This window comes from Lonchura striata, chromosome 2 (genome assembly GCF_050655825.1).
Source record: "Lonchura striata isolate lonStrDom1 chromosome 2, ASM5065582v1, whole genome shotgun sequence".
NCBI classification, from domain to species: Eukaryota; Metazoa; Chordata; class Aves; order Passeriformes; family Estrildidae; genus Lonchura; species Lonchura striata.
Genome location: NC_140704.1, coordinates 11,902,016 through 11,929,960, shown reverse-complemented (window position 1 = coordinate 11,929,960; position 27,945 = coordinate 11,902,016). Strand labels below are relative to the sequence as shown.

At 40.8% G+C, this 27,945-nt stretch overlaps 1 protein-coding gene across 1 annotated transcript; it reads left to right on the top strand.

The window, feature by feature from the left end:
- PITRM1 (pitrilysin metallopeptidase 1) lies at positions 1-27,623 on the top strand. Its single transcript, XM_021528824.4, has 27 exons — positions 1-127; positions 668-770; positions 1,551-1,657; positions 2,196-2,347; positions 2,784-2,898; positions 3,011-3,107; positions 3,483-3,643; positions 4,878-5,004; positions 5,681-5,769; positions 6,300-6,428; positions 8,052-8,165; positions 8,572-8,668; positions 12,588-12,722; positions 14,685-14,823; positions 16,228-16,344; positions 17,423-17,555; positions 18,242-18,362; positions 19,108-19,184; positions 19,485-19,650; positions 19,774-19,874; positions 20,821-20,941; positions 21,748-21,819; positions 22,891-23,003; positions 23,451-23,576; positions 24,796-24,941; positions 26,552-26,654; positions 27,145-27,623. Exons 1-27 carry the CDS (start codon positions 90-92, stop codon positions 27,236-27,238), a joined length of 3,093 nt encoding a protein of 1,030 aa, XP_021384499.2. The 5' UTR covers positions 1-89; the 3' UTR covers positions 27,239-27,623.
- The last annotated feature ends 322 nt before the right edge of the window (positions 27,624-27,945 follow it).

Below are 27,945 nucleotides of genomic sequence, written 5' to 3'. Positions count from 1 at the left end.
GCCGCCAATGCGGGCGGGGCGGCGGCGCCTGCGCCGGTTCCCGCAGCGCTCCCGGTGCGGCCCGGCCTGCCCCGCCCGGCCGCGCAGCCATGTGGAGCCGCTACCGGGAGCTGCTGGGCCGCGACCGGTGAGCGGGCGGGGAGCGGGGACCCTCCCCCTGCCCCGGCCCCGGCCCCGGCCCCGGCCCCGGCCCCGCTCCGGCCCCGGCCCCGGCCCCGGCCCCGGCCCCGGCCCCGGCCCCGGCCCCGGCCCCGGCCCCGGCCCCGCTCCGGCCCCGGCCCCGGCCCGGCCCCGGCCCCGGCCCCGGCCCCGGCCCCGGCCCCGGCCCCGGCCCCGGCCCCGCTCCGGCCCCGGCCCGGCCCCGCTCCGGCCCCGGCCCCGGCCCCGGCCCCGGCCCCGGCCCCGGCCCCGGCCCCGGCCCCGCTCCGGCCCCGGCCCCGGCCCGGCCCCGGCCCCGGCCCCGGCCCCGGCCCCGGCCCCGGCCCCGCTCCGGCCCCGGCCCGGCCCCGCCCCGGCCCCGGCCCCGGCCCCGGCCCGGCCCCTGGCGCTCGGCCGAGGGGCGCGGAGCTCCGAGCCGCTGGCGGGCGCAGGGCCCGGCTCGCCGCGCTGGAGCGGCGGGCCGGGGCCGGTCTGGGCGCGTTTGTCAGGGGGAATTGTGTCGTTCCAGGTCTCTGGGCCGCAGGGCGTGCAGGTGGAGGAGCGGGGCCGCGAACGAGAGAGCGCTGCGGTACCGGCCGGGCGAGCAGATCCACGGCTTCACCGTGCAGCAGGTGAGCCGCGGTCGCTCTGTGGGTACATCACCTTCCCCGCGCTTAGAAAGCACTGAGTGAGGCCCGGCGGCTGCACTTTAAATACTTGATTCAGGATTTCCTTGTAGTGACTTCGCTGCAGACAAACGCTTTAGGTGCCATTAGTACATATTCTTATGGGGAGCTAATTCTAGAGTAAATTATGCCTCCCACCAGTCTGTGTGTGTGCTGTAGATGTGACCATTCGGTGTGGCCTTCTTAGAGTCCTGACAGATAACGGAGCTTCACTGTGTGAATGTGTTTTGATAAACACGTTCAAATAATATATTATTTCCTAAGAAGTTTTTAATACCTGTGTTGGAAAGCTGCTGTGGAAATGTGCTGAATTTCTTCTACTTTTTCAAAGGCAAAAAGGGGGAGTGGAGAGGAAAGGTTATTTATGAGAAGTGATTGTTAGTGACAGAGCTAGTGGTAGAACAGAGTCCTTGCTTTTTCTATCTGCCCTAGCCACTGATATTTTATGCCTCTTCTTTTTGTATATCGTATTGAATTTTTATCTGTACCATAAGAGTATGGTTCCTCGGTGGTAGTATACTTTCATTGGGTTAAAAATTTCATTTAAATTTTATTTTTCATTTGTGTAATTATTTTTCCCCTCAAACCACAGGAGCAAAAATTTGTTCAATACTGTATAAGCCAGTATTATGTATAAGACAAACAAACTGTAATTCCTATATTGTGCACAATTTATCTGCCCTAGTTGAAGTCACACTGTAATACAGATGTTTTCTTCCAATGCAGGTGACAGCTGTTCCTGAGCTGTTCCTGACTGCAGTGAAGCTTAGTCATGATGGTACAGGAGCCAGGTATTTACATGTGGCTCGGGAGGACTCCAATAATCTGTTCAGGTAAGACATTAATGTAGGTATTACACATTCAATCTCCACATCACCTTGTGTTTTTTCAGTTGTAATCTGGCATCGTGGCTGGATTATTCTGTGATTACAGGGAGGACAGTACTTCCTTTGTAGGGCTTCTTAGAATTTTTTAGGTTGCAACAGATATGAAGTCTGTTGTTCAGTCTGCTGCTCAAAACAGGTTCAGTGTTTAATTCGGGTCCAGTTCCTGCCTTGAAAACTTTCAGAGACTGAGATTATGCAACCATAACCTTCCATGACATTTTTTATTTGAGCCTTTTGGATAAAAATAAATGTGTTTACTCTTGTGTTGAAAACTTCTATGCTAACTCCAGAAATAGAAGTGCTGTGCTTGCTCTGAAAAAGATGGCTGAGCACTTGGGAGTCTGAAGAAGTCAAACTCTGCATCTGGTGTGTGCCACGTTAGCTGTTAGGCAGTGGTGATGCTCCCATAAATCACAGGAGCAGGCAGGAGTGGCTGCACTTCTCCTCACACATGACTCCACACCTTCCATGCTCTCTCTTGCAGTATCCAATTCCGAACCACTCCGATGGACAGCACTGGGGTCCCACATATTCTGGAGCACACGGTGCTCTGTGGTTCCCAAAAGTATCCCTGCAGAGATCCCTTCTTTAAAATGTTGAACAGATCACTGTCCACTTTTATGAATGCATTCACAGGTAAGTACAAAGGAAATAATGTCACTTAAAATGCTTGAGGTTTTATTGCCGTAGAGCTATCTGTTGGCTCTCCTTAATTTGGCTTTGGAGAGCCATTATTATTGGGGGTGATTGTTGTGAAGTATTAAAATCTAACAAGACAAGACACAAAATAAGTCTTGTTCACTTGTCAGTTACAAAGTCCCAGCAGAGCTGGAGCTTTATAGTATACAAAAATACATTTAATTATTTATATGGATATATGGCTAAAGTAAAGTTTTCATGGTAAAATATCTGCAATGTTAAATATGTGTATTCCTCAGCAAAAATGCATTTCATTTAGTACATTTATTCTCTTCCTTTTATTTATATGCATGAGAAATTAAAAATCAATAATGGCAAAATGTGTCTTAGACTTTCTAAAATTCTGATTATTTTTACTTTTATTTATATGCAGCTAGTGATTACACTCTCTATCCATTTTCAACACAAAATCCCAAGGACTTTCAAAACCTCCTGTCAGTGTACTTGGATGCAGCTTTCTTTCCATGTTTGCGTCAGCTAGATTTCTGGTAAGACAGTTTGAGATGTATGCAAACCTTAAATTAAAAAAAAAGTGCCCTCTCCCCCCCCCAATCAACAAGGTCTTCAAACTCTCAACACTTGCTGTTATTAATTTTGCAGGCAAGAAGGTTGGAGGTTAGAACATGAGAACCCAGCTGATCCTCAGACACCTCTAGTCTTCAAAGGAGTTGTTTTTAATGAAATGAAAGGGGCATTTGTAAGTTTTGTGGATGTTTAAGTTCTTGCAGATGGTGAAGTAGTTTCAACTGTAGCTTAACAATGGTATTATTGTACCCCATTGAAAATGTAAGTCCTCAGTAAACTCAACACTCTTGAATAGATTTTTTTTTTTAAGTTAGCCTGTCAAAAGCTTGTTTATGTATAGAAAGGTACTTTGTTAATCGATTTTATTGTAAAATAGTCTCTTACATCAGCATGGAACCTTAACTCATTTTCTTAAAGCACATGGGACTGCATGCCTGTGTGAGGAGGTTGTGTTAAGTTAGAGCTCGGAGGTCTTATTACTGAGCACCTTCTGTCTTTTAAATGTGTTTTGATGGCCTTCACTGAAATGTGGTGTTTTCCTATTAAGACAGATAATGAGAGGATATTTGCACAGCACCTGCAGAACAAAATCCTTCCTGATCACACTTACAGTGTAATTTCTGGTGGAGATCCATTATGTATTCCTGACCTTACATGGGAGCAGCTTAAGCAGTTCCATGCCACACATTATCATCCAAGCAATTCCAGGTATGTGGGATTGGTGACTAACTCCTTAGGTTACTGGGTTAGTGCTTTGTATTTTTGTCAGGAGAAAACCAGAAGCACAGTGTTTTTAATCACGTGGCCAACAACAAAGATAGCCTGTGCCCTACAGCAGTTAGAGCAGTGTGGTAGCAAGGATTTTTTTCTAGAAAGAGCAATGAAGTGTGGATTGAAAGCAGGAAAGAAGGGTGGCTGATTTTCTCAGATGTGTCTGCCTGATCATGTGTATGTGTTTTGGGAATCGATTGACCTGAACTCATGAGCTGTGGGGGAGGGGAGCATACTAATAAGTACTTAGTGATAATGTCAGGGGGTTAAGATACAAGTAGCAGAGATTAATCTAAGGGTTCCTGTCCTCCTTGAAGTAACACGGATTGAGTTAGAAGTTACAAATGAATGATTTAATTTTCTCCTGCATCACATATTACTGCAGTGAGTTCCAAATAATGGATAGTCATTTGATTCAGGTACTGATTTGGTTGATATTAATAAGGTATTTAAGCTGGAAGTCAATTTGAAAATTACATGCAGGGAAATAATTATTTCTCCTGTACTAATTTTGTGGCCAGTCTGTTATTTTGATGAATTCACTTGTGGAACATCAGCTGGTGTCATGACAGAGAATTTACAATCTGTTGATTTTTCTCATCATCCCAAGTATTCTGCTGTACTGGTGTTGAGATTTTAGTTAGGGGATGAGATCTACCTGAGGCACAGCTTGTGCTCATAATTTGTCCAGTGGAAGTCTTTTAGAAGTTGGAATGTGTTTGGTGGGGTGACCCATAGAATCCAGCCATGTTCTATAGACAGACAAAACCTAGGACATGGATCATTGTATTTTATACTTAAAGTGTGAGGACCATAAGAATTTTGTTTTCTGAAACTTAGAAGCACTGGGTTTCTGGCTTCAATTACTATTTTTTTTTTTTCTGGAACATTGTATATTCCTGCAACTGAATGAATTTGAACATAATAAAACTGAACATAATGCAAATAAATATGGTGTTTTGTAGCTGACAAGAAGAGAAATATGGATTTTTATTGAGAGATTGTGAGTTTTATAAATACTGTATAGGTTGAAGACCTGCCAAACTATTTTCCATTTCAGATGTAACAGAATTACTGGAAAGCACATGAATTTCAGTGTATAATACAAGTAGCTACTCTACATTTCATATTAAATCAAGTGCTTAATCCCAGTATTTTATTTGAAATGCAGATTTTTTACTTACGGTAATTTTCCACTGGAGCAACATCTGAAGCAAATACATGAGGAAGCATTGGTAAAATTTGAAAGAATTGAATCAAATACTGACATCCCAAAACAGAAAATCTGGGATAAGCCTGTAAGTAAAACCAACAAACAAACACCACTAAAGCCAAAAACCCCCCAGGGTTAATATTTTAATCTGCTGGAGTTACTAAGTTGTTTAGAATTCTGTAAATGAGCTGAAGTATTTTTATTTTTGGTTACATGGGGGGCAATCTATAGTTACTTTTGAGTGTCAGTAATGTAATGATTGCCTGCAGTTGTTTGTTTTTCTTATTTCCAGTTTTCAAGTCCTTTGTCATTTGAAACACTGAAGCACTTATTAATGGAAAGCATTTAGGGTTAATGAAAGAAATACTGGTTCTTGATGTCAGGAAATAATGCTTTCTAATAGTATCTAATCTTCCGAATATTGGTGTCAAAAATAATTTTCATGTTCTCTTCCTCCCTCCTCCTCCTTTCCCTCACTAGCTTGTCCAGAAGTGTAAATATTTCTTTCAAAAATAGCCCAGAATGTTATGTCCAGACTTTCTTCAACCTCTCCTATATTGTTCACTTTTAAACATTGAGATGTCACTCATTTTTCAAGATAATGTGTGTTTGTGTATTTGCTCATGGATTGTGAATTTATTTATGAGCATCTGTGAAATTATTTTAAATAATTGGAAAGATGATGCTATGAAGATGCAAGTTACTTTTTGTTTGTAACTTCTGCTGTGAGTTTATTATGTATCATTTATTGTACTTTATAGAGAGAACACAGGGTAACATGTGGTTTAGACTCCTTTGCTGCTGATCCTTCCAAGCAGACCACTGTCAGTGTCAGCTACTTGTTGACAGAGTAAGTATATCAAAATGAAATTCTGGATAAAAGTTTCATTTTAGATCTTTAAGCAAGGTACAGTCATGTTTCTTGTCCCAAGTCCCTGTTGATAAATGTAATCCCTAAAGAAAATAATGCCATAGGAAAATAGATCAGTCCTGCTTTAGTAAAGAAAAGTTTAATTGCTGAATAATTTGGTTTAGCAGATGCACACAAGGAGAATCAAGTGTTACTTTACAGAACTGTTCAGTGGGTGAGGCATTTGGAAACATTGTCTTCCTTTCAGTTCCCTGCCATGTGCAGGTTCTTCTGTATGACCCTGCTACTAACTTACCTCCCCTTGCAGCACAATTTAAATTACTTTCCTGGTAGTTATAACTAGTGAAAGATGCAGAGCCCTCTGATTTCCCTAAGGTCTGATGTGGGCTTCACAGCTGACAATTACTTCTCCCTTGTTCCCTCTACCTTTGTTTTCCAGTTCTGTTGAAATGGACTCGGTGATACTGGGTGTCACATATGGTTTTTAAGAACTAATTGTTTTTCTTCAGTATTACAGACACTTTTGAAACGTTCACCCTAAGCCTGTTGTCTTCACTGTTGGTTGATGGGCCAAATTCTCCTTTTTACAAAGCCTTAATTGAGTCTGGTGTTGGTACAGATTTTTCTCCTGACGTTGGGTAAGTGTTGCAATTCACATTTCATTACTAGAAGCAATGTTAGAAAAACTAAAAAGCCCTTCTAAGTTGGAAGAACTCATCTCTTATACAAGCAATTTACACCAGAGTAATCGCCCTGTAATATTAAAATATCATAAAAGATATTTTCCTGATATATTCCTGGTGAGCTGTAAAGCTTTCTGTGATGTAACTTTTGTCTCATTGAAGCACTTGGATAGAAGCTAAGTTGGTTAATCAAACTTGTATTGTTTACAGCTTATGAACCATAAAAATGGATAGATAGAGTAAAATATGGAATACCTTCAGTGCCTTAATTTACCTGGGTTTTTCATACTGGACATTTAAGTATTATGTAGAAGTGTTTGTGAGCTCTTCTCTGTAACCACATTGCTTTTATTGCTTTAATTCTGTCGTTTAGTAGTAGGTAGGTTTGTTCACAAATGTGCCTTTGTGCAATCAGGTGCTGTTAACTTGCCATCACCTCAGTACAGAATTTGCCTTTTTTGTCAGCGCAAAGAAGGAAGTGCTTTCCAGGCATGATTCATTTGACTGATTTTTGGACTTGAGGATGACTAAAATCATGCCTTTTCTCCAGTGACTCTCAAGTGTTTTGAGTGGGAAACCTCAATTTCCCACTCATCCATAATTTTAATGTCTTACTTGGCCTGGCTTGACCTATTTCTGCAATAAGTAGTTGGCTTTCTGCAAGTCCTGTGTCATGTGTGCCAGTGCTTTGCAGGCATCTTCATACTCTAGAGCATGGCAGTAGAAATCCTGCTTTAGACACCGAAGTAGGGATTATGTTGTATTTTTTGTCAGCCGGTCCTTTTCCATGTTGGTTGGATTGATATGGATGTGAGCTGGCTTTAATTTGCCTTAGTGACTGTATTGATGAATCTACAAGAGTAAGTTTGAGCCCAGAGATGAGTATTGCAGAATCCAGGATCTGAGCCTGCCACTGAATTCTTTCTGTGGTTTTTAGGCATGTAATATTGGTTGTTTACTAGTGCATGAGCACCTATTTTTTGAGCTGCTAGGTGTTCTGTATTTCTGCAAGTGCCATTGTATTTCTATAAAGATGAGCTCTGTGGTTAACCTTGCCTGACAGTTTGGACAGAATTGTCTTTACTGTTATATTTTTTTTTTAAATACCGTTGGTAACAATTGCAGTAAACATGGAAAACTTCACCTTAACCACTTACTTTACCAATACTGCTTTAGAAGTGTTGTTTCACTCACCTGCTTGTAGTAGAATGTATGTGTTTGGTGTTACAGCTAAAATTTTCACCTTAAAAAGACTTCTTTACCTGAAAGAAATTACAGAAGAATGGGAAGATGAACAGAAAATACCAGCTTTACTTCTGTTGCTGTTTTTCTTTCTCTAAAACCATATGCTGTGGGTTTTCTTGACAGTGGCTACTACTATTGAAATTGAACAAAAAATGCTATTAAGTTCCATTTCTTGCCTCTTTGGTAATTATTTTACTTTCTATCTAGCTTTTAAATCTTTTGTGTTTGTATATGTGGAAACAATGGGTGTTTTTTCCCTTCTCTTGCCTTTGTTGGCAGCTTTAATGCTTAAGTTCTAGTACTTATCACTGAGTTGGTTATGTTTTATTCTAGGTTTAATGGCTCAACAAGAGAAGCTTATTTCAGTGTGGGTCTACAGGGTATTGCTGAAAGAGACATTGATACTGTGAAACAGATAATTGACAGAACAGTCGATGAAGTTATTGTGTGAGTAATGCTTATTTTTTAAGAATAGTATTAGTTAACATAATAATACGTAGGTGTGTAATAATGCAGACTTGTATATAATAACATGCCTTAAAAATCTAGTTATATTACAATAAAGGCACTAAAGCAGAAGTAATATTGTTCAATACTCGTACAACTTGTGTCTGCTACTTCCTTTATTGTAGTTTGTTCTCATCAGTGTAACCTTCAGGAGTTTGATGTTAGTTCAGTTTCTCTAAATGATACAACATGATTACATTATTTCATATCCATTTTTGTTCAATGTGAAAGATGTTATGTTGTAATGCTTCCTTTATTGTTCTCCTAATTCATTTTCATAACCTCACTTCGGTTATGATCAGTGCTAATGGATATTATTTCCTTTTCTCATTGCCCCTTCCCAAAGGAAAGGTTTTGAGGAAGATAGGATTGAAGCTCTACTTCACAAAATTGAAATACAGTTGAAGCATCAGTCTACGAGTTTTGGACTTGCCCTGACATCTGTAAGTCTGTGTGTGTGTTTCTTTTAAGAATATTTAAAAAAAAAAATCTACCACCTATGTCTTTATAAAATACAGGGTCATTTTGTCGTCTCCTGATATGTAAAACTTCCCATTTAAGGGCTCTTCCTCTGTCATATTGTGTACATCTTTCTTCTTTCTTTTCAGTAGCTGTCAGACTGTCTGTGGACTTCCCACTGTATGAGTTAATCAGGCAGTGAGCCTGTTGTCTTTGCCTGAATAGCAGCTTTGATTGTAGTAGCACTGGTTATTCTGTGATGGGCATATCATACTGGCTCTGGGAACTGTCTGTTTTGGCTAGATGCCTGTGTGTTTTCTAAAAGCCAAATAGAAGGACTGTATTTTTCTGTGGACTTCAGGATTGTACTGCTGTAAGTTAATTTCTAGATTCACAAGGGAAAATGTATAGTAATGCAATTCTTGGTCTCAAATTTTTGTACTAAACTGTTATAGAAAACCCATTCCACAGCAGAATGTCTTGAAGGAGTCTGCAAGTCATCTTATGTTTGGAATGAGTGAGGTGCAGTGTTTGCAGTCACTGTGGAAATCAGGGTCTCCTGCAGCCACTCAGTCTTTAATCTCCTTGTTCTCTTCTGTTCTGCAGCAACTTCAGTTCCTCTGTGGCTCTTTTGCTTTCTGTCTCTCAGGTGTTGTATATTCTTTGCATGAGCAGGGTTTTATTCCTAGGTATATACATTAAGGCAAAAAAGCAGAGCCCTGGATTAACGGGAGATTTGTAAATGGGTGAGCACAAACAAAAGCTTTTTTAAATCAGATTGCCATACAGCCATATAGGCAAATTGTGGATATTTAAGTGCCTGTCATGTTTCATGGTAAATCTGGCCAAATATGCCTGACTTTAATAGTCACTACTTTCTGGCATGTGTTCAGATGTTGTGAGTAGTTGTCTGATGAAATATTTATGCAGATAACTTTACCCCTCAACATTAAGTCTTGAAATTGATTCAACTGCTATGCCTTCGTTGTAGAACAGAAAGCTCTTGGTAATTTCTTGCTTTTAAAGGCCTGTCTTGCAACATTTAGTGCTAATACTCCCATAGAGGAGAGTTATGTTTCAGTTTGTTTCCCGGAAGTCATGTTTTAGAAATTGGCTTTGAAGAGGACCTTGTTATAACTAAAGTGATCATAGAATTATGGAATTATTTGGGTTGGAAGGGACCTTTGAAGATCATCCAGGTCCAACCTCCCTGCCATAAACAGGGCCATAATTTGCTAAATCCAGTTACTAAGAGCACTTTTGACATGCCTTCAAACACTTCCAGGAAATGGAGCACCCACAGCTTCTGTCAGCAACCTGCTCCATTGTTTAACCACCCTCATAGTAAAGAATTTTGTCTTTATGTCCAATCTAAATCTGCCATCTTTCAGTTTAAAACCTTCGCTGCTTGTCCTGTCTGTACAGGATGTGAAAAAAGTCTATCCTTTTAAAAGTCTATCTTTATAAGCCCCCTTCATATATTGAAAAGCTGCAGTAAGGTCTCTCCAAAGCCCTTTCCTTCTCCAGCCTGAACAACCTTAAGTCTCTCAGCCTTTGTAGGAGAGGTGTTCCACCACTTCGATAATTTTTGTGGTTCCCCTCTGACCTACTCTCACAGGTCAATGTTTGTCGTGCACTGCAGGCCCCAAAGCTGTGTGCAGTACCTCAGGTGGGGTCTGATGGGAGTGGAGTAGAGGGGCAGCATCACCTCCCTCGCCCTGCTCGCCCTGATTTTTTTGGTACATCCCAGGATACAATTGACTCTCTGGGCTGGGAGCATTAATTGTGGTCTAATTTCCAACTTCTCATCTACCAATATCCCCAAGCCTTTCTCTACAGGTCTTTTCTCAAACCTTAAATCTCTAAACTTGTACTGATTGTTGGCCGTTGCCCAGCCCCAGTGCAGAACTTTGCACTTGGCCTTGTTTGAACTAAATGAACTTCATGTAGGTACACTCCTCAAGCCTGTCCAGTCCCTCTGCATGGCATCCCTTCCCTCCAGAGTGTCCACCACACCTCTCAGCTTGGTGTCATCTGCAAACCTGCTGTGAGTGCCCTCAGGAGCATTGGCTGTGTGATTAATAAAGGTGTTCAATAGTATTGCACCCAGCAGACCCCTGGGGGACAGGCAGTGCTTGTTACTCATCTCCCTTTGGATGCTGGCCATTGGAATGCAACTGCTTGCATGTCACCATCCACCAATTCCTTATCCATCCCATAGTCCATCCACCAAATCCGTATCTCTCCAATCTAACAATAAAGGATGTTGTGTGGGACTGTCAGAGGTCCTTTGAAAGTCAAGGTAGGTGACATCAGTTTTGTTATTAGGAAAAAGCTGTTCACAAGAGGGTGGTCAGACATTGGAGCAAGTCCTCCCAGGTGGCTGGGATAGAGTTAAATCTCTCCCCAGTGGCTGGAAGGGGGCTGTGTTCTGGTTTGTGCTGATAACACAGGGGTGTTTTCATTGTTGCCCAGTGTTGGCACAGTGTCAAAGCCTTCTCTGCTTGTCCCTCCCACCCTACCAACCAGGAGGCTGGTGATGGGCAAGGAGCTGGGAGGGGACACCAGGGGACAGTGGACCCCAAAAAGACCCAAGGGTTGCCCACACCCTGCTCAGCCGTACGAGCTGAGGGAAGAAGCAAGGAGGGGATGTTTGGAGTGATGGTGTTTGTCTTCCTAAGTCACCAGTATATGTGATGGAGCCCTGCTGTCCTGGGCATGGTGAACATCTGCCTGCCTGTGCAAAGCAGGGAATGAATTCCTTGGCTTGCTCTGCTCACACACAGGTTTTGCTTTACCTGTTACACTGCATTTATTTCAACATGTGTTCCTTCACTTTCACCCTTCTGATCCTTTCACATCCTGATGTGAGGGGCAAAGTGAGTGGCTGTGTGGAGCTGAGCTGCCAGGGATGAAGTGTGGCACCAAAGAAGTGGCTGTGGCCCCAAGCCTGTCAGTGCTCAAAAGCTGTTGCACAGTGCTCTTACATACATGGTTAATCTTCTAGGCTGCCTGCTGAGAACCAGGACTGAACTGTTGTAATGACCCCACAGCAGCCTCACATAAGGAGTGACTGCTTTTAATTCAAGAGAATTGGCTCAAGCATGTTCTAAAAAAATACTCTGCTTTGTATCATATTGGGGAATTCCACAGAATAGAAAAAAAGAGTTATTGCTGAAAAATACTGAAGGCTTATGAACCTGCCTGTAATTAAAGAGGTAGGAAAAGAGAAAGTGGATTTGACAGGATTTTATACTTTGCTTTGTTTTTGGTTTTTCCCCATTCACACAGAGGAGAAATAAACAAACTTTTGGTATCTTGCACTTGTGTTGTTTTGGAGAACTTTCAATAGCAACTTAAGCAAACTCAAATTAGAAAATAAAAGAAATATCCTGGGGATATTTCTGGCTATTTAGCATTTTCTTTCTCCAAAGTCTCACCTAATTAACATACTTTACATGTTTGAGTCAACCTTCTTATAAATCATTTAATCTAGCCGATACAAAACTGTAGCATGTATGTACTTACTACTTTGTCTCTACCACCTGTTTGTTTTCCTTTTTTTCTTGAGATGAAAAATTCATTTTAATGTGAGGTACTGAAGAATATTACAGTATATTTCCAGATATGCACAGCTATGTAAAAAAAAAAAAAGAGTAATAGTTTAAAAAATGGTGGTTTGGTATAGTGAAATTAGAGGCAAGATTGGAGAGAATGGGGGATAGGTGATGGTGGAATAGAACGTTTATTTGAAAAATATCTTTCCCTCCCCCAGCTACATTAGGACTACGCATTCTGTGTCTGCTATTCAAGTATAAGTGTTAAGGTGGTTTTGGAGCACTGATGCTCTCAGAGAAATGCAGATGGATTGTCCTGTTTACTTAATCATTCTTTCCCATTCAGTACATAGCTTCGTGCTGGAATCAAGATGGGGATCCAGTGGAGCTTCTGAAGATTGCAGATAAAGTCTCTCGGTTCAAGCAGTGTCTTAAAGAAAATCCCAGATTTCTTCAGGAAAAAGTTAAAACATACTTCAAGGTAGGCAAGCTTACAGAAAATTATCTTGTATTAATTTTTGAATCACAATTTTTTATTTGAAGTTAAACTGAAGGCCAATTTTTATCACCATATTACCTGTTTTTAGGTGTGGCTTGAGCAGCAACATATCCAAATGAAACATGTTAATTTTAATGGTTTAAGTTTCCACATTTAAAAGGGAAAAAAAAATTACCTGGTTGGTCAGTTGGAACCATATTTAATCGAACACTGATATTTATATGATATATTTAATAGAACACTAATGTTTACCATACTGCAATTGGTATAGAAGGGCACATCTCTTTCCTGATGAGAAGTTCAGATGTGAACAGAGAATTCTGGACCTAGTTATGTGTTCCTTAGTATTGACATAGCAAGGTGCATCTAATTTTCCTTGCAAAGGATTTGGTTACAAATAAGATTGTCTTGGTGTTCCTCATGTCCATTGAGCTGCTGTCTGAATGTTGCTGTCAGTGCCAATTACTTTCTGCTCTTTCTCTTCTTTTCCTCTTTATATGTTCTTTTGGATTTTTTTCAGAAATAAAAAATATCCAGTAAAGGCATTATAATGCTGAATAGTTCTGAAGCCCTGAATTAGTTAATTCCAGAAAAAAAAATATCCAATTATAGCAATGCAAAAGTGGTGTGGGGTTTTTGTAGGGTTTGTTTGTTTTGTGGCTTTGTTTTATTCATTTGCTTTTTCTGGTAGGTTTTTTGTTTGGTTTTTTTTTTTTTTTTTTTTTTTTCCATAGTCAGCTTGTTTGTTTCAAAAGGCAGATTAATTATAAGTAACTGTTACCTAGATTGGAGTAAATCTTGATTCTAATATACTCAAAACCAGGAGACATCAGTTGAAATCAGTTTTCCTAAGAACATTTACTAGTGTCTAGAGGTAGTAGGCTGCTGTTAAAGTTTTGGCTTCTATAGGGAAGAAATGCAGGTGCAGTATTTTTGTGAATGTCTTTTACTGTACAGTTCTGTTGAGGGGGCTGAGGCAAAGGCACATCTCAGTAGGAAATGATGAGAATAGTTGTATGTTCTTACATCATGAGATCATGCACTGTTGTACCTGTGCTGGGAGATTCTTCAGGCAGGCAGGCAGAGAGCAAAGGTGAGAATGCTTTTCATCCTCTCCATTTTACTATGGCTAGTTAGTTTTGCATGTCTCTCTTTAACTCTGTAGTCAGGTTTCTGTGGTGTTTTCACACAGGCATGGGGGAGATAAACTCATAAAACAGCATCTGATTACATTGTCCCAGATTACTGCTGTCTATCAGTGCCAGATGTTGCTGTTTGACTCCTGCATTGAAATGGGTAGTTTTTGAGGTCACTGTCTTTTGGCTGGCCTCCCTTTCCTATTATGGAAAATGGAAGCTACTTGAGTAATTTTGATATTAAAATTCCATAGTCTGGTGTAAACAAAGAATTCAACAGCAGTTTGAAGCTTGCGTAATGCCTGGAGTTCTGTGGCAGCGAGGCTGATGTGTGAAGCATTTCTGAGCAGGATGAAGCATGCACATTCTACATCATTTGGGATCTCTGTGCACTCAAGCTTGGGCAGGTTGAAAGAGGTGTTTAATCAAACCCTCCTGCATTTAACAGAATTTCCCCCTCTTAGAACACCCTCCAGATGAAACTTACGGCTCTGTAGTGTTTGTTATGTACAGTTGTTTAACCTGGGTTTAATTAAACTAATGAGTACTGTGTGCTGTTGAGGGATTCTGACTCTTGAGTGAAACTTAGCAGAAGGCTGTTGGTTCTTGTTCCTCTGCTGAGCAGCCTTTTCCTCAGAGCAGCTTGTTCTGTATGAAACAAGGGCTCAGTCTGTGTGGTTGTGATACTTTGGATAACGTGCAAGCCAAATGATGCACAGGCTGTTTATCTGCTGCTGATGGAGCAATAATCTGAGACAAGGAAGTTGCCCTCAGAATTAATGCTTTGTTTTGGGATATATTTCTGCAGGATAATCCACACAAATTGACTCTGTCAATGAGTCCAGAGGAAGACTACCATGATAAACAAGCTAAAATGGAAGCAGAAAAGCTGGAAAAAAAGGTCAATGCACTTTCTGAAGAGGAAAAAACACAAATCTTTGAAAAAGGTTAACTTGCTTTTTCACATATTTATTTATATAATGATTTTTTAGCTGTTTTTCTGTAGAATATCTTAAATTTTCACACACTCTCCAGCATTTGCTCTGAAAGGGATGGGTTTTTTTGTGGCAAATTTGTATGTATGTGTTAAAGGGCAGTGCAGTGCTTACACTACAGTGTATGGTTGGTATATTCCATTAGTTTTAGCACTCAAAAATAAAATCATCAATGTCTTCATTAGGGCAGAAAAAAGGAAATTGTTTTAAAATACCAATCTGTTTATTCTTTCCCATGTTAACTTGCACTGAGTGGAAGGTGAATTCCCAGAATCCCAGGATGGGTCAGTTTGGAAGGGATCATGGTAGGTCATCTTGGATAACCTCCCTGCTCAGACAGGGATGTCCTAGAGCACATGGCACAGGATTGTATCCAGGGGTTTTGAAGTATCTCCAGTGAGAGAGACTCCACAGCCTCTGTAGGCATCTGTTCTGTGTTGGACACTGCACAGTAAAGTAGTTCTTCCTCATGTTCAGTTGGAACTTTTTGTGCATCAGTTTCTGCCCATTGGCTCCTGTCCTTTTGCTCAGCACCACCAAGCAGAGCCTGGCTCCATCCTCTTGGCACCCTCTCTTCAGATACTTACATACCACGTACCTTGAAACTTTTTATTTATGAGCATGAGGTCTGCTCCATGCTCCTGTAAAACTTAACATTTTTTAATTGTATTTCTTATATTTTCTGGTTAAAAAGCCAACTATAAAAGTAACACTGGGTTTAACTTATTCACAAGAATAACTTACACTTGAAAACCGTGGGCAGTCATCTAATTTTGTTAAAGCACTGTCTAGTCACAGAAATCCTCCAAAAATGTGGCGTTAATCTTCTGAAGCTTTGGTGCGTGACAGGAGATAGGGAGCACGAAATTAGAGGAGGCTTTCTACTTGCAGAGATAAATTGGAGAGTACTCAGAGGTGACCAGCTAGTGTCTGAAAGTCTGAAATGTGAAAGTAATCACAACAATTTAGTTGCATCAGTGTTCTGACAGAGCACTTGAGTAAGAACTGGAACGGATTGGGTTAGAAAGAAGCTTCTTATCTGCCAGGTCTGGGTCCATGCTTGCAGAGCTGAGTGACAGCACAGACTGGCAGGTGTCACTTAAAGATTAAATTACATTTTACTATAAACAGGCTGTGAAGACGGGATTGGAAAGAGAATCTAAGCATGTCCTCTGCTGTTGTTAAATGATAATCTGCAGAATTTGCTTTAGGAAAATATTTGCAAAGTTGCTGATAGAAGACTCCAAACTTGACTCTTGAGTTATTCGGATCTGCATCATCTCAGTAGGTTTTAGGTCTTGACAGCAGTTTCACTACAAGCTGAAAATGACAATTTTGGTATTCTCTTCTTACTAGGTTTGGAATTAATTGCTCTTCAAAGCAAACCTCAGGATACCTCTTGTCTCCCAGCTTTAAAAGTGTCTGACATCGAGCCCAAAATCCCCTTCACTGTGCTGGAGACAGCACTTGCAGGTTGGTGTCACACTCGTGTCCCAAAGAGCAGCATTGTTGGGTTGTTCCCTGGCTGCTGGCCCAGCTGTGGCCCCTTGCCCAGCACATGCACTGGCTTTGTGGCCCATAGCTGTGCTCTTTCTCCTCCTCTCCAGCCCAGCACCTCTGGGCAGACATGGCAGTGGATCCGGAGAGCTGTCACCTCCAAGGGGCAGCATGGACATGGAACAGCCTCCCGGCCTTCCCAGGGCTGGCAGGAGCTCCTGATGGCAGCTCCCTGCTGCAGGCATACTCCCTACTTGCCCTGCAGTCAGAGGAGTCTCTGGCTGGTACATTCAGTGCTCTTGAGCAATCTCCTCACTTTCCAAAGGCTTGCCCACATTGCAGAACTCCTGGCAGCCAGGGCAGCAAGCCTTCCTTACTGCAGTCCCTCCTTACCTGTTTTTTACAGAATATGACATAGAGGAGCCACAGGAAAAAAATAAGTTACTGTCCTTCCTCATAACTTCAGAGCAAGTTTTTCCCTGCTTTGCTAGTGGTTTCCTCAGGGACTGATACAAGGTGGTAGTTCTGAATTTTGTTACAGTTCTGTCAAAATTTTGCAGGTAAATACTTTCTGTAGTATATTTCTAATAGATATTTTTCTTCAAAAATTACCAGCAAGTGTCAAGACTGTTTAACCTTATTGCAAAAAATGGCCTAGTTTTTATAGTCTGGCTTAGGAAGAGTGTACAGTGCAAAAAGCTGCTTTCCTCAATTTTTAGATGGATGAAGGCAAAAATAAGGAAGAAAAACTTTTTGACTTGTTCAGGAACCAGTTCCTACTAATTTTATCTGAATGTTATCTCTAAAATATGATCTCTGTTAGAAGAATCCTCTTTTCAAATTGTCTAGGTGTCCATTACCTTACCATGTACAGAAAACAGAAAAACCCCTTTGGTCCAGCATTCAGTGTAATGTGCAAAATTTAAACAAGAAGTGTCTCTGAAACACCAACAGAAAATTATTCTTAATGAGATACTCTTGTAAGAAATCATTTTGCTTTTGTGTGTTTGTAGTGGGAAGATGCTGGTTATTCTTTGCTGTTGTTTATCCCTAGCTGATGACATTCCTGTCCAGTACTGTGCTCAGCCAACCAATGGGGTGGTTTATTTCCGAGCTGTTTCCAGCCTGAACGCGCTTCCTGAGGAGCTCAAGCCATACGTGCCACTCTTCTGCAACGTCATTACCAAGTGAGATGTTTGCTTTCTTAGAAGCTGAAGCAACAGGCTGTAATGATACTAATACTGCCTTTAATAATTCCAACATCTGTTCTTACTATGAAAGGGAAAGGCTGATAAGTTGGTTTTTTGCAGAAAAAAGTTCTCTTTATTCCCCAGTGTTGCTAAATAGTTTCCCCTTCCCCACCAGTCTCTGCGTTGCCTTTTTGCCCCGTGCCAACACAAGCATTCCGTCAACAGATTGGAAAATTTCTATAAATGAGAAATAACGTAGCAGAGATTGAAGGTTTTGCTTGAATACACTTCTGGTGCAATTTTGCCATGTGGGGATGGAAAAAGTGACCCCATCATAAGGGACAGAGGAGCACAAAGCAGAACAAGTGACCTGGGCTGGGAGGAATAGGTCCTTATTGATGAGAAAAACTTATGCTGTTAATTTAGTTTTTAAGGATGTTAGTAGCAAGCCGCATATAAAGCATGCTTTTTAATACAGCATTTTAAATTAGCAGGATGCTTTACTTCAAAAGCCTGGTGTGAAGCTTTTATAAGACATGAAGTATTACGTTTGCTTGATAATGCCCCAAATTGTTTAGTTGCTAAATTAGTATTGTCCTAAACAGACTAATTTACTAATGCTACATGGATTTTGGTTTTGGCATACACTGAAAAGGGAAAGAAATACCTATTGTTTTTCACAGGATGGGATGTGGAGCCCTTGATTACAGGGAACAAGCCCAGAAAATAGAATTAAAAACAGGTGGTATGTCTGTCAGCCCACATATCACTCCAGATGATTCACACCTGGATGTCTATGAACAGGTAAATTAATCATCACCTTGCAGATGTTACACTTGCAGTAACAGTTCTGTAGTTAAGGGTCAGGGCTTTCAGGGGAGGGTTAAGTTACTGTTCATTGAAAGTCCTTGGAAGATATAAATTAGATAATTACAGTAAGTTAGTGTTTTGTGCTAAGGGGAGTGCTTGATGTGGGTGTTGTGTCTAAGGCAGTACTTCACTAGCATCTGTCACAGTATTTTTGTGTAGCCCAAAGTATTTTGGAAGCAGAGGGTAGGGGGCAGAATGGTGTGGTGTTACACACACAGTTTGCTGTTAACGTGTTATGTTGGCAGCATCACTTGATCTATGTGTTGGGCATAACAGTTCTGGCAATATTTCTTTGAGATTTTTGCAAATTTGCTGAGGGTTTGCTCTGTATAGATCCTGGATGTTAAATTAAGGGAATTCCCATGGAGAAAGGTGCACCTCAGAACAGAACTTGCACTTTATGGGAAAAAATACAAAATTTTGTGTCTGAACTGCTGCTTGCTGTTGAGAAGAAGAAATTGGGGAATTGCCAGCCTTGCTTTGTGAGAAGAGCAATCACATTTCATGTCTGCTCTCATTTCAGTAGCACAGCTTGCATTAGAGTGATTTTGTAATGTGTAGCATTAGGTTGGCATCATTGCATCACTTCCATGAAAAGGTACTGTGCATTTTTTGGGCCATTGCTGTGGTTGTCTTGTGTGAAGGGTTTTTTTGTGTTTTGTTTATTTTTTTCCTTCAGGGTGTGCTCTTTTCATCTCTGTGCTTGGATAGAAATCTGCCAGACATGATGAATTTATGGAGTGAAATATTTAACAAGTACAGTACATTGGGTTTTGTTTGTTTGTGGGTTTGCATGTTTTTTTTGGGCTCTCTTTTTCACTCTTACCCCAGCCATTCTTCTCTTCTTAGCGGCCCTACTTTGGGATTTATTTTCATAATTCTATCTCTAATGCCTTTCTAAACTTACATATTGCATTAAAAGCATGACTATATAGTGGATTAAATGGACAACCAACAGTTTAAAAGCACTTTGTTGAACTTGGGATGATAATTGATTCAGTAAAATAAATTTCACTGGTGTCCTTTTGCATGAGACCTGCTTGTATTCTTTTTCAGCCCAAGGTTTGAGGAGGAAGAACATTTCAGAGTGCTGGTTAAGAAGACTGCCCAGGAGCTGTCAAATGGCATTCCAGATTGTGGCCATTTATATGCCTCTATTAGAGCCAGCAAAAACCTTACATCTTCTGGAGAGCTGCAGGAAATGTTCAATGGGATGGATCAGGTGAAAAGTTAATAATGCTCTTCAGCAAGGCCCAAATTCTTGACTGTGGAGTTACAGGCTGGTTTTTGTTAATTTATCTTGTTGATTTAATCTGTGGTCTTTCTGCCTTCCCTTCCTGCACAGGTGAAGTTGATGAAGAGAATAGCAGAAATGTCTGATATTAAACCCATACTACGCAAACTACCACGCATTAAGAAGTATTTATTAAACAGTGACAACATCAGGTGAGCTAAAAAGAAAGGGGCATTTTGGTTAAAGAGAGGCCATGGCCTGTGAACATGCTTTTCTCAGTGCACCTCATGGGGTTTTATGAAATGGGACATCTGTGGGAAAACTACAGAAATGTTCAATTTAAATTGCCCTTGCTTATAGAGCAGTAGCTATGGTAGCTCATTTTGTTCAATATTTAAATGGTTTGAGAAACTTCCAGCAAATTTTATAGGCTACAGCTGTACCCAAAGCTTGTAAGTGACCTGTGCGATTTTACAGAAATAGTCAAAAATCTGCCTTTTGTTTTTCACTTGAAGGTGCCCATTAGACAAATACCTTTAGATTTTTTTGTAACAGTTGAATATAGTTTGGTTTGGATTTTTGTTTTGCTCCTAAAAGGAAAGCAGTGACATTATGAAACTTGCTTTATGCATATATTGGAAAAAGTAAAAAGAGCACATTAAGGAGTTTAATGTCAGATGCATTAGTTCCAAAAATGGGTCAGTTTGAAGTGACATAATTTGCAAAGTTTTGTTTTTGAAAGCATGAAATGATAAATGAAATTATGTAAATATCTGTAGTGTTCAAAACTAAGTTAGGGTTGCCTGTAAAGAGAGGATACAGAGGGCATTATTTTCCTTCAGAGATATTTTTGTTTCCTAAACTGAGCTAGTCCTGTCTTGTGCACAGGAGGTTTGACAATTACGGTTCAACTTTTGGTCAGAAAGTGTTCTAGGATGAGCAAAAGAACAGCAGTTGGACTGTATTTTTTTTTTTTTTTCACATCAGATGCTGGATTGAATATTTTGCCTTTTTCTTGTTAATGATTACCTGAGATCACTGACCTAACATTCTGATGATTTAATAGAAAATATTTAGAAAGACAGAATGGTACAAATTATAAAGGACTCTCTGAAAACACAAAACCATACTTAAAAACTTGATATGTGTTTTTGACAGATGTTCTGTGAATGCAGCACCTCAGCAGATACCAGAAGCATCTAAAGAAGTAGAGAAATTTCTAAAGGGCATAGCCAGAAGTAAAAAAGAGAGAAAACCTGTTCGTCCACATGTGATTGAGGTGAGAAATTGTCATTTGTGATTAGGGAATCAAATACAGTTGACTTGATCATGTCAATGCCATTGTGCAATCAGGAAAAGTTTGAGCTTTACATGTATCCATGTAAAGATGCCTGAAGAAATCTACCAGACATACCTGTGATCAGCTGCTCTGTGGACATATCTGTGATCAGCTGCTCTGCTTTGCCATGGAGTGTCTTCACTGCAGCACAGTGGGCAGTAGAAATGCAGGAGTTCAGCTGTTAAGCCTTACCCTGGGGTTACTGCTTCGGCATGGGACATGGAAAAAGAGTTTCTTCCTTTCCTTGTTGCATAAAACTGTAATTCTTTTTTAGCTCAGCTTTACTTGAAATGTTGGCCAAAAGCAAATAGGGCATGATGTGCAGTTCTTCAGTTGCATATGAGTTTTTGTTACCAGGGCGTTTAGGACATTTGGCACAAAATATGCTTGATTCACTGGAGTTTACAAAGGATCTTCTCTGTCACTTTACAGATCTGTTTTAATTTCTGATGAAACTGGAATGAGCTCCCAGTTCCTTGCCCATGAGTGAAATGATAGTTTGTAACTTTATGGGCCCCATTTAATCTGGGTCTTGGTGTCTCTCAGTGCCGGATTACTCTTAGAAGAAAAGTAATTTGGCATTTGTTTAGGAAATAGGAGGAAGCAATTGAGTACCTTGCGTATGTTTGTGAAGGCATGGTTTGATGATTGCCTTAGAGAGGTTTGAGTGGAAGGGGTTGCATTTGTAGTAGTCTTGGTTCCAATTTTTAAATCATCTTTTAATATGAGGACTGGCTCTCTTGTAGAAATCTTCAGAAGTGAAACTTGTGGGAAGTGAAATGGCTACTGGTTTGCAGATCACAAGGAAATTAGTTAATGTAAGTATATTATTGGTGAAGGATGTTGGTATTACAGGTCTGTTATTGATGGTAATGGTCCATCTTAAGCTGTTACAGAAGCACAGCACTGAAACATAATTCATGCCCTTCAGTTCCACAACTAACCATCAAACACAATCACTTCCAGTTAGTCCCTTCCTTTCCTTGGTCTCCTCCCTAAATTATTCTGAATGTGAATGACACCTGACAGAAGAGCATTAGTGAAAATTGGATGAATATGAGGATCTGTATTTGGCTACAGGAATGAAGAGCATACCCTGAACTCTCCTTTTAGAAAAGAGAGGGGCAAGGAGAGCTCAGCCCAGTGCTGCAAATGCAGTGCTGTGCTTGGCCCAGCCAGAGTTGTGTGAGGGTCTGGGAATGGGGTTTCTGAGTTTAAGAAAGGATGGGAAGATCTGAAATAGCAGCACTGGAGGTGTGTAAGGATCTGCCTGTGCCTAAGTGAGCATACAAGCAGATGTATGTGTGAAAGAGGCAAAGGAGCCAGCTCTGCAGAGACCCAGAGACATAAAGAGGACTGGAAATTTGGAAGTGAGGTTGTAAGGAAGAATTGAGTCTGTTGCAGGGGATGTTTGAGCAGGAATTTATTCTACAGCTGCTGTCATAAATAGTTTACTTTTTTTTTGTGGGTACACAGTTCCTGACTCTGCTTTCAGTGTCTAGAATGGATGGGTTGGGATATGATGTGGTGACATGTACATGTGTGATATAAGTAGAGAGTCATGAACATGTGTTTCAAGCAGAGAAAATCCGTGGCTAAATCCAAACTCCTTGGCAGTGATTCAAAATCTGCAGAACTGAGAAGGGGGTCTGCAAGGATGGGTAGCTGATGTATGGTCCCTCTCCTTTAGTTTTCCAAGGCAATTCTTTGTACTGGATTGCTGATACAGGCACAAGGGAAATGTCACTGGTTGCAGGGTAGGATAAGTGGCTGCTTTAACATTTGTCTGTATGTTTGGCAGAATTTCTTAGTTGTCAAAAAAGTGAGAGCTCTGAGATGGGTAAATTGTCTCTGCTGCTAACTATGACAATAATATGCTTTTTCCCTAGGATTCTACTTTCAAGCCATGCCAGATGAAGACCCATTTTGTACTTCCCTTCCCAGTGAACTATACTGGGGAATGCATTCGAACAGTTCCCTACACGGCTGCAGACTATGCCAGGTGGGAAGCAGAACCTGAGGGAGCTTCTCTGTGCACTGCACAGCACAAAGCAAAACAGAAAGGGTTGGGCTGACTGCAGAAAATACAGTGCATTTGTAACAAAATCTTTGCAAAGCAGCTCTTGCATATCTGAGCCCAGAGAAGCCCTGTAAATACTGAGATTAAGTAATGAGGGACTGCTCTCCTCTACTTTGGAATAAACAGCCCTGCCTACTTGGACGTGTCCTGAGTTGACAGTCCTATTGCATGTAACAAAGTTCAGTGCCCCTCTTACAGTGATGTGACATTATTCAGCCATTATTAAATAGTGAGTATTGCTGTGGTAACTGTCATAGATTACAAGCAGCAGTGCATTGCAAATGGGGATCTGGGGGAGCTTTAGGGGCAGTTGAGACTGTTACTATTGACCAGCTCACATCTTCACTGCTTCTATTTCTCTCGTTTCAGCCTTCGAGTTCTTGCACGGTTGATGACAGCTAAATTCCTACATACAGAAATCAGAGAGAAAGGAGGGGCTTATGGTGGAGGTGCTAAACTTAGTCAGAATGGCATATTCACATTCTACTCCTACAGGTAACTGCATTTCTTTCCTCTAGATGGCTGAGGGGACCACTGACTGCTGTGGTCAGTGGTCCCCTGACCACTCTGCTTGGCTGTGTCTTATTTTTGACTTCATTGTAGCAGTCTTTCAAGAAGTGAAATAAAAGGGAAGAAATTAAGTGAGTGATTCAGTGTTGATGAAGTTAGATTGCCTAATAAAACTATCCTTGCTTTATCTTGTTTGTGCCCATGGGAAAGCTTAAATTACCTCTGCTGGTAGCAACCACTGCTGCAGCTCTGAACTTTTGTGTTTACTGTCTCAGTCTCAGATTTATGTATAACTGGCTTTCACTTATTTATTTCTGGGTTAAGGAGCCCCTAGAAAAATAAATTCAAGACTACTCTAAATTTGAGACCATGAAGTAGAATGGTGAAGTTCTCTAAGGTCCTGAGTTTGAAAATACGAATCTTAAAGCAACTGGCTGAAATCATCAGAGATTCAGCAGAAAGCATTGCTGGTGATGAGCTAGAACTGCTTGCTCCTTCTTTTCTACTCTCTTCTCTTTGCCAGTCCAGAACAGTTACCCTGTATTTAGCTTCCCAGGGCACTTTCTGATGAAATTTGAACTGGAGGTATTATAGTTGTAATCCTGACTAGCAGTGTTGTGTGGATGGAGTCCTGGCTTCAGTTGTTTTCCTAGCCCAAAGGCAGCCTGGCACAATGCTTGGTCAGGGTTCCTGACTGAGGTTTGAGCAGTCTGGCCTTTCTGTGAAGTTACAACGTCGTAGGACTTGTCCTGGCAGTAGTCCTTAACTTGCCAGTAGTAGTTAACCTGTGGCACCTGTTTTACAGAGAGTAAAAACAGGTGTGGCAAGAAAAGCAACTGAGAGGAGATAGGGCATATCATAAATATTCCTGGTGTGGGCAGTAATGGCAGTGGTGCTTTCAGAGCCCACTGTGAACAGCACTGGCTTACCTGACCTGCTTTTATTACGCCACTTCTCTCTACACTATCTTGGAACTACTTTGAGGCAGCTGAACTTCTGTACCTGTGTATATAAAATTCTGAATCTGCTTGTTTGTAACACTACTTTCTTCTGAAAAAGAAATGCAAAAAAAGGAAGTTTATAATTTGTTTTTCCCCATGTGTGCTATATAGTAAATTATGAATGAAGTGAGAATAAAAGAATTTAGGTTTTTCATTTTGTAAGACTGAAGTAAATAATTTTTAGATTTTCTTTTTCTTCTAAGAGACCCAAATTCATTAGCCACCTTGAAAACCTTTGAAAAAGCAGTTGAATGGGCCAGATCTGGAGAATTCACACAGCAAGATATTGATGAAGCTAAACTAGCAGTGTTTGCTGCTGTGGATGCACCAATAGCTCCTTCAGACAAAGGTACATTCTCATCATCTTCCCTGGGCTGTCAGTGTTTATTTACTTTTTAATTTTGGTTTAAAGGGAAGAAAATAATTTACTAAACTGTGTTAGATTATAAAATTTGTGTTTGGAAGATGAGAGAAAATGGCAGTTTCAATGAATCTATTAGTTCTTACTGCTCCTTCTTAGAAACATCTCATCCACCCAGGTTCTGCTGAAGTTTTGTGTTGCTGCTCCTCTGCATCACATGGAGGGAGATTGAGGAAATTATTTTAGGTTTGGAGAGCATTAGATGCAGACAAATGAAAATACTGGTCCTCTGATTGAAGAAGAGCTGAGGGGTTACTTTCCTGACTCACGCAGACATACTGACTGGGAATGTCACTAGCCCTTTGTGCATGTGTTCTCTGAAGAAGTTAAAGCACAGAGGTCTGTCTGCTGGGTGGAGGATGTTTTTAGCTTCTTTGCAGATCTGCACATCCATGATGCATTGGTAGTATCTTTTCAGTTTATTAACATGTAGCTTTGCTGTCCTCACTTCTCTCCCTTGTTCTCTTGCTGAATTTCAATCCAAAACTTGCCCAGGTAAAACACATTTCCTTCCCATACACAAAGGAATTACATGGATAAGATTAGCATTATTTTAAAATGTGCTTGTATTAGCACTAACCCGTTTAAACAAGAATACGTCAAATTAGGCTTTTACCTGTCAGAATCTGGTTGTGGTCTGGGCAGTTAAAAAGCAATTGGTGTGAGGTGCACACGAGTGCAGTGCCTTGTGTGCATGCCCACACTGTGCAGTGCACATTGGGCGTTGGTGTCAGGGAGGGATGACAAACATTCTTTGGCATTTGAACACAGATCTTAACAGAGCACTGAACAGGAGAGCTCTGTTCCAGAGGCCTGGGAACTGGTGCAAGGAACACCTGTCCCTTCATGCTTCTGAGTCACTGGGCACTGCAGATGGATGTGAAAACCTTACCTGGCTGGGAACTCAGCCCTGCTTTGGGCAGGAGGTTGGACTAGTTGACTGAAATCCTCCCAGCTGCCTTTATTTCCCTATGGCTATTTGCTTGACAAAAAGCTTTTCTGTGATTGTGATTATTTTGGAGTTCTCTAGTTGTTCAGGGAGCAATTAAAATGCTGTGGGCAAGTACTCCAACAAAACATTAAAGCATTTGTATGCAGATTTCTGTATGTAGTACAAAAATATGAGCAAACCTTCACATTGCAGATACATCACAACTGAATGGAAATAAAATAGTTCAAAAACAGAAGCTTCATGAAATGCAGTTTGTTTAAAAAGTTGTTAGATGATAACAACATAATCTCTTCAGAATGAATTATGTCTAAGTTTCCTGGACCACCATTACGTTCAGATTTTTGACAAACCAAATAATTTGCCAAAATAGAATTTTTTCCTAAATAGGAGACTGTTACTGCCTCACCCTGGTTTCAGCTTACTGTGCTTGATTCAGTTGGATATTCTCCCAGCATGATAGTTTGATGGTTAGTCTCTATTTCTTTTCAGCACACATTCCTGTTGTAGTTTGCTCTCATTCCTGCCCGTGGCTGTGACAGGTTCCAGTGCACCAGAGCAGTGTATGGTTTTGTTTTCTTTTCCCTAGGAATGGGTCATTTCCTGTATGGGATTTCAGATGAAATGAAGCAGTCGCACAGAGAACAACTTTTTGCTGTCAACAGTGATAACTTGGTTGATGTATCTAACAAGTAAGCCTGTGCTCAGTTGTCATATTTAAATTACTGGGCTTCTTCCCTTGGTCTTTCATACTACTTTCACTATTTTCTTCTGTAACCCAGAAAAGGATGTGTTAATTATATCCTGTTTATTGCATGTTTAGCAGATGTAATTCCCTCCTACACTCTGAGTCTGTGGGAGATTGGGTTTGGTTTACTTTTGAAGGGCCCAGAAACTGTCTGGGTAGACTGTATACTAGGTATGAGTAGACTATATAAGCTGCTTCTACTTCACTTGGAGCATTTTGTGTCTGATTTCTGAATTCCACTGTAGATATAAAAATTCCACTACAGCCAAGTACAGGGCTAAGGAGAGACTGTTGTGATGAGTGAGCACAACACAAGTTGTATGCAACAAAGGACACTCCTAAAATGGGAGTATTTTTAACTTTGACAGCAGTGCTGTGGTTAACCGAATGTAGCAGTTTCTCACTTGTTTATGTTTTTTTTTCTTTAATTCCAGGTATCTTGCAGTTGGGAAGAGCACTCGTGGTCAAGCTGTACTTGGCCCAGAAAATGCAGAGATCACCAAAGATCCCTCATGGGTCAAGCGATGACTTTGGCTTTTCTGTGGGTGTTTAGCTGCAATCTGTGTGACTACAACATTAGGGGTTTTAGTAACTTTTAGCAGTGCTGTGGTCCAACTGAAATGTTCATTGCTGGTTTTTAACAGTGTTCACCAAACCAGTTAGAAGCTCCCCTTCTCAGAATAATGATGTGAAAAATTTTCTAACCATACAGTATTTGAGAGCAAGAATTATATGCTCTGCATGGCAAAGACAGACTTTAATCTTTTAATGAAGCCTCACTCCTCCAATCACATGTGAACACTATATAAATGAAATATTTTTGTATATGTAAAACTCTAGTTTTGAATGGTGTTTTGTTTGAAATCATATTTGCTGCTGGGTATATAAAAGAGCTGTCTCTCATACTGACAGATTTCATTCTGTGGTGTGGTAATTGCAGCTGCCTTTGCATAAGCCACCTCCAGCCTGAGCAGTCTGTGACAGTACATTCCACCAAGCTGAGCATGCAGTGCAGTGGGAAAATCCCTAATCAATCAAGGAAGTCTATATAAAATATTTTATATAAAGTTTAGTTTAGCTTGAGTTTGGCCAACATTAAGTCAGACTTTGGTATGCCATGATTCAGTATTTACCTTGTTCTCAAGGTCCATTTAACATAAACTGGCATTATAAAACATTTTTCGCCGTTTTTCAGCCTTGTTACCCTTTTTGATCAGTATTGGGGGTGTTAATAA

Excerpts from the sequence above, each read along its gene's own strand:
- PITRM1 (XM_021528824.4), top strand. The coding sequence starts at position 90 with ATGTGGAGCCGCTACCGGGAGCTGCTGGGCCGCGACCG. Across the intron at positions 128-667 it reads GAGCTGCTGGGCCGCGACCG|GTCTCTGGGCCGCAGGGCGT; the intron begins GTGAGCGGGCGG and ends GTGTCGTTCCAG. Across the intron at positions 5,005-5,680 it reads AGAAAATCTGGGATAAGCCT|AGAGAACACAGGGTAACATG; the intron begins GTAAGTAAAACC and ends TGTACTTTATAG.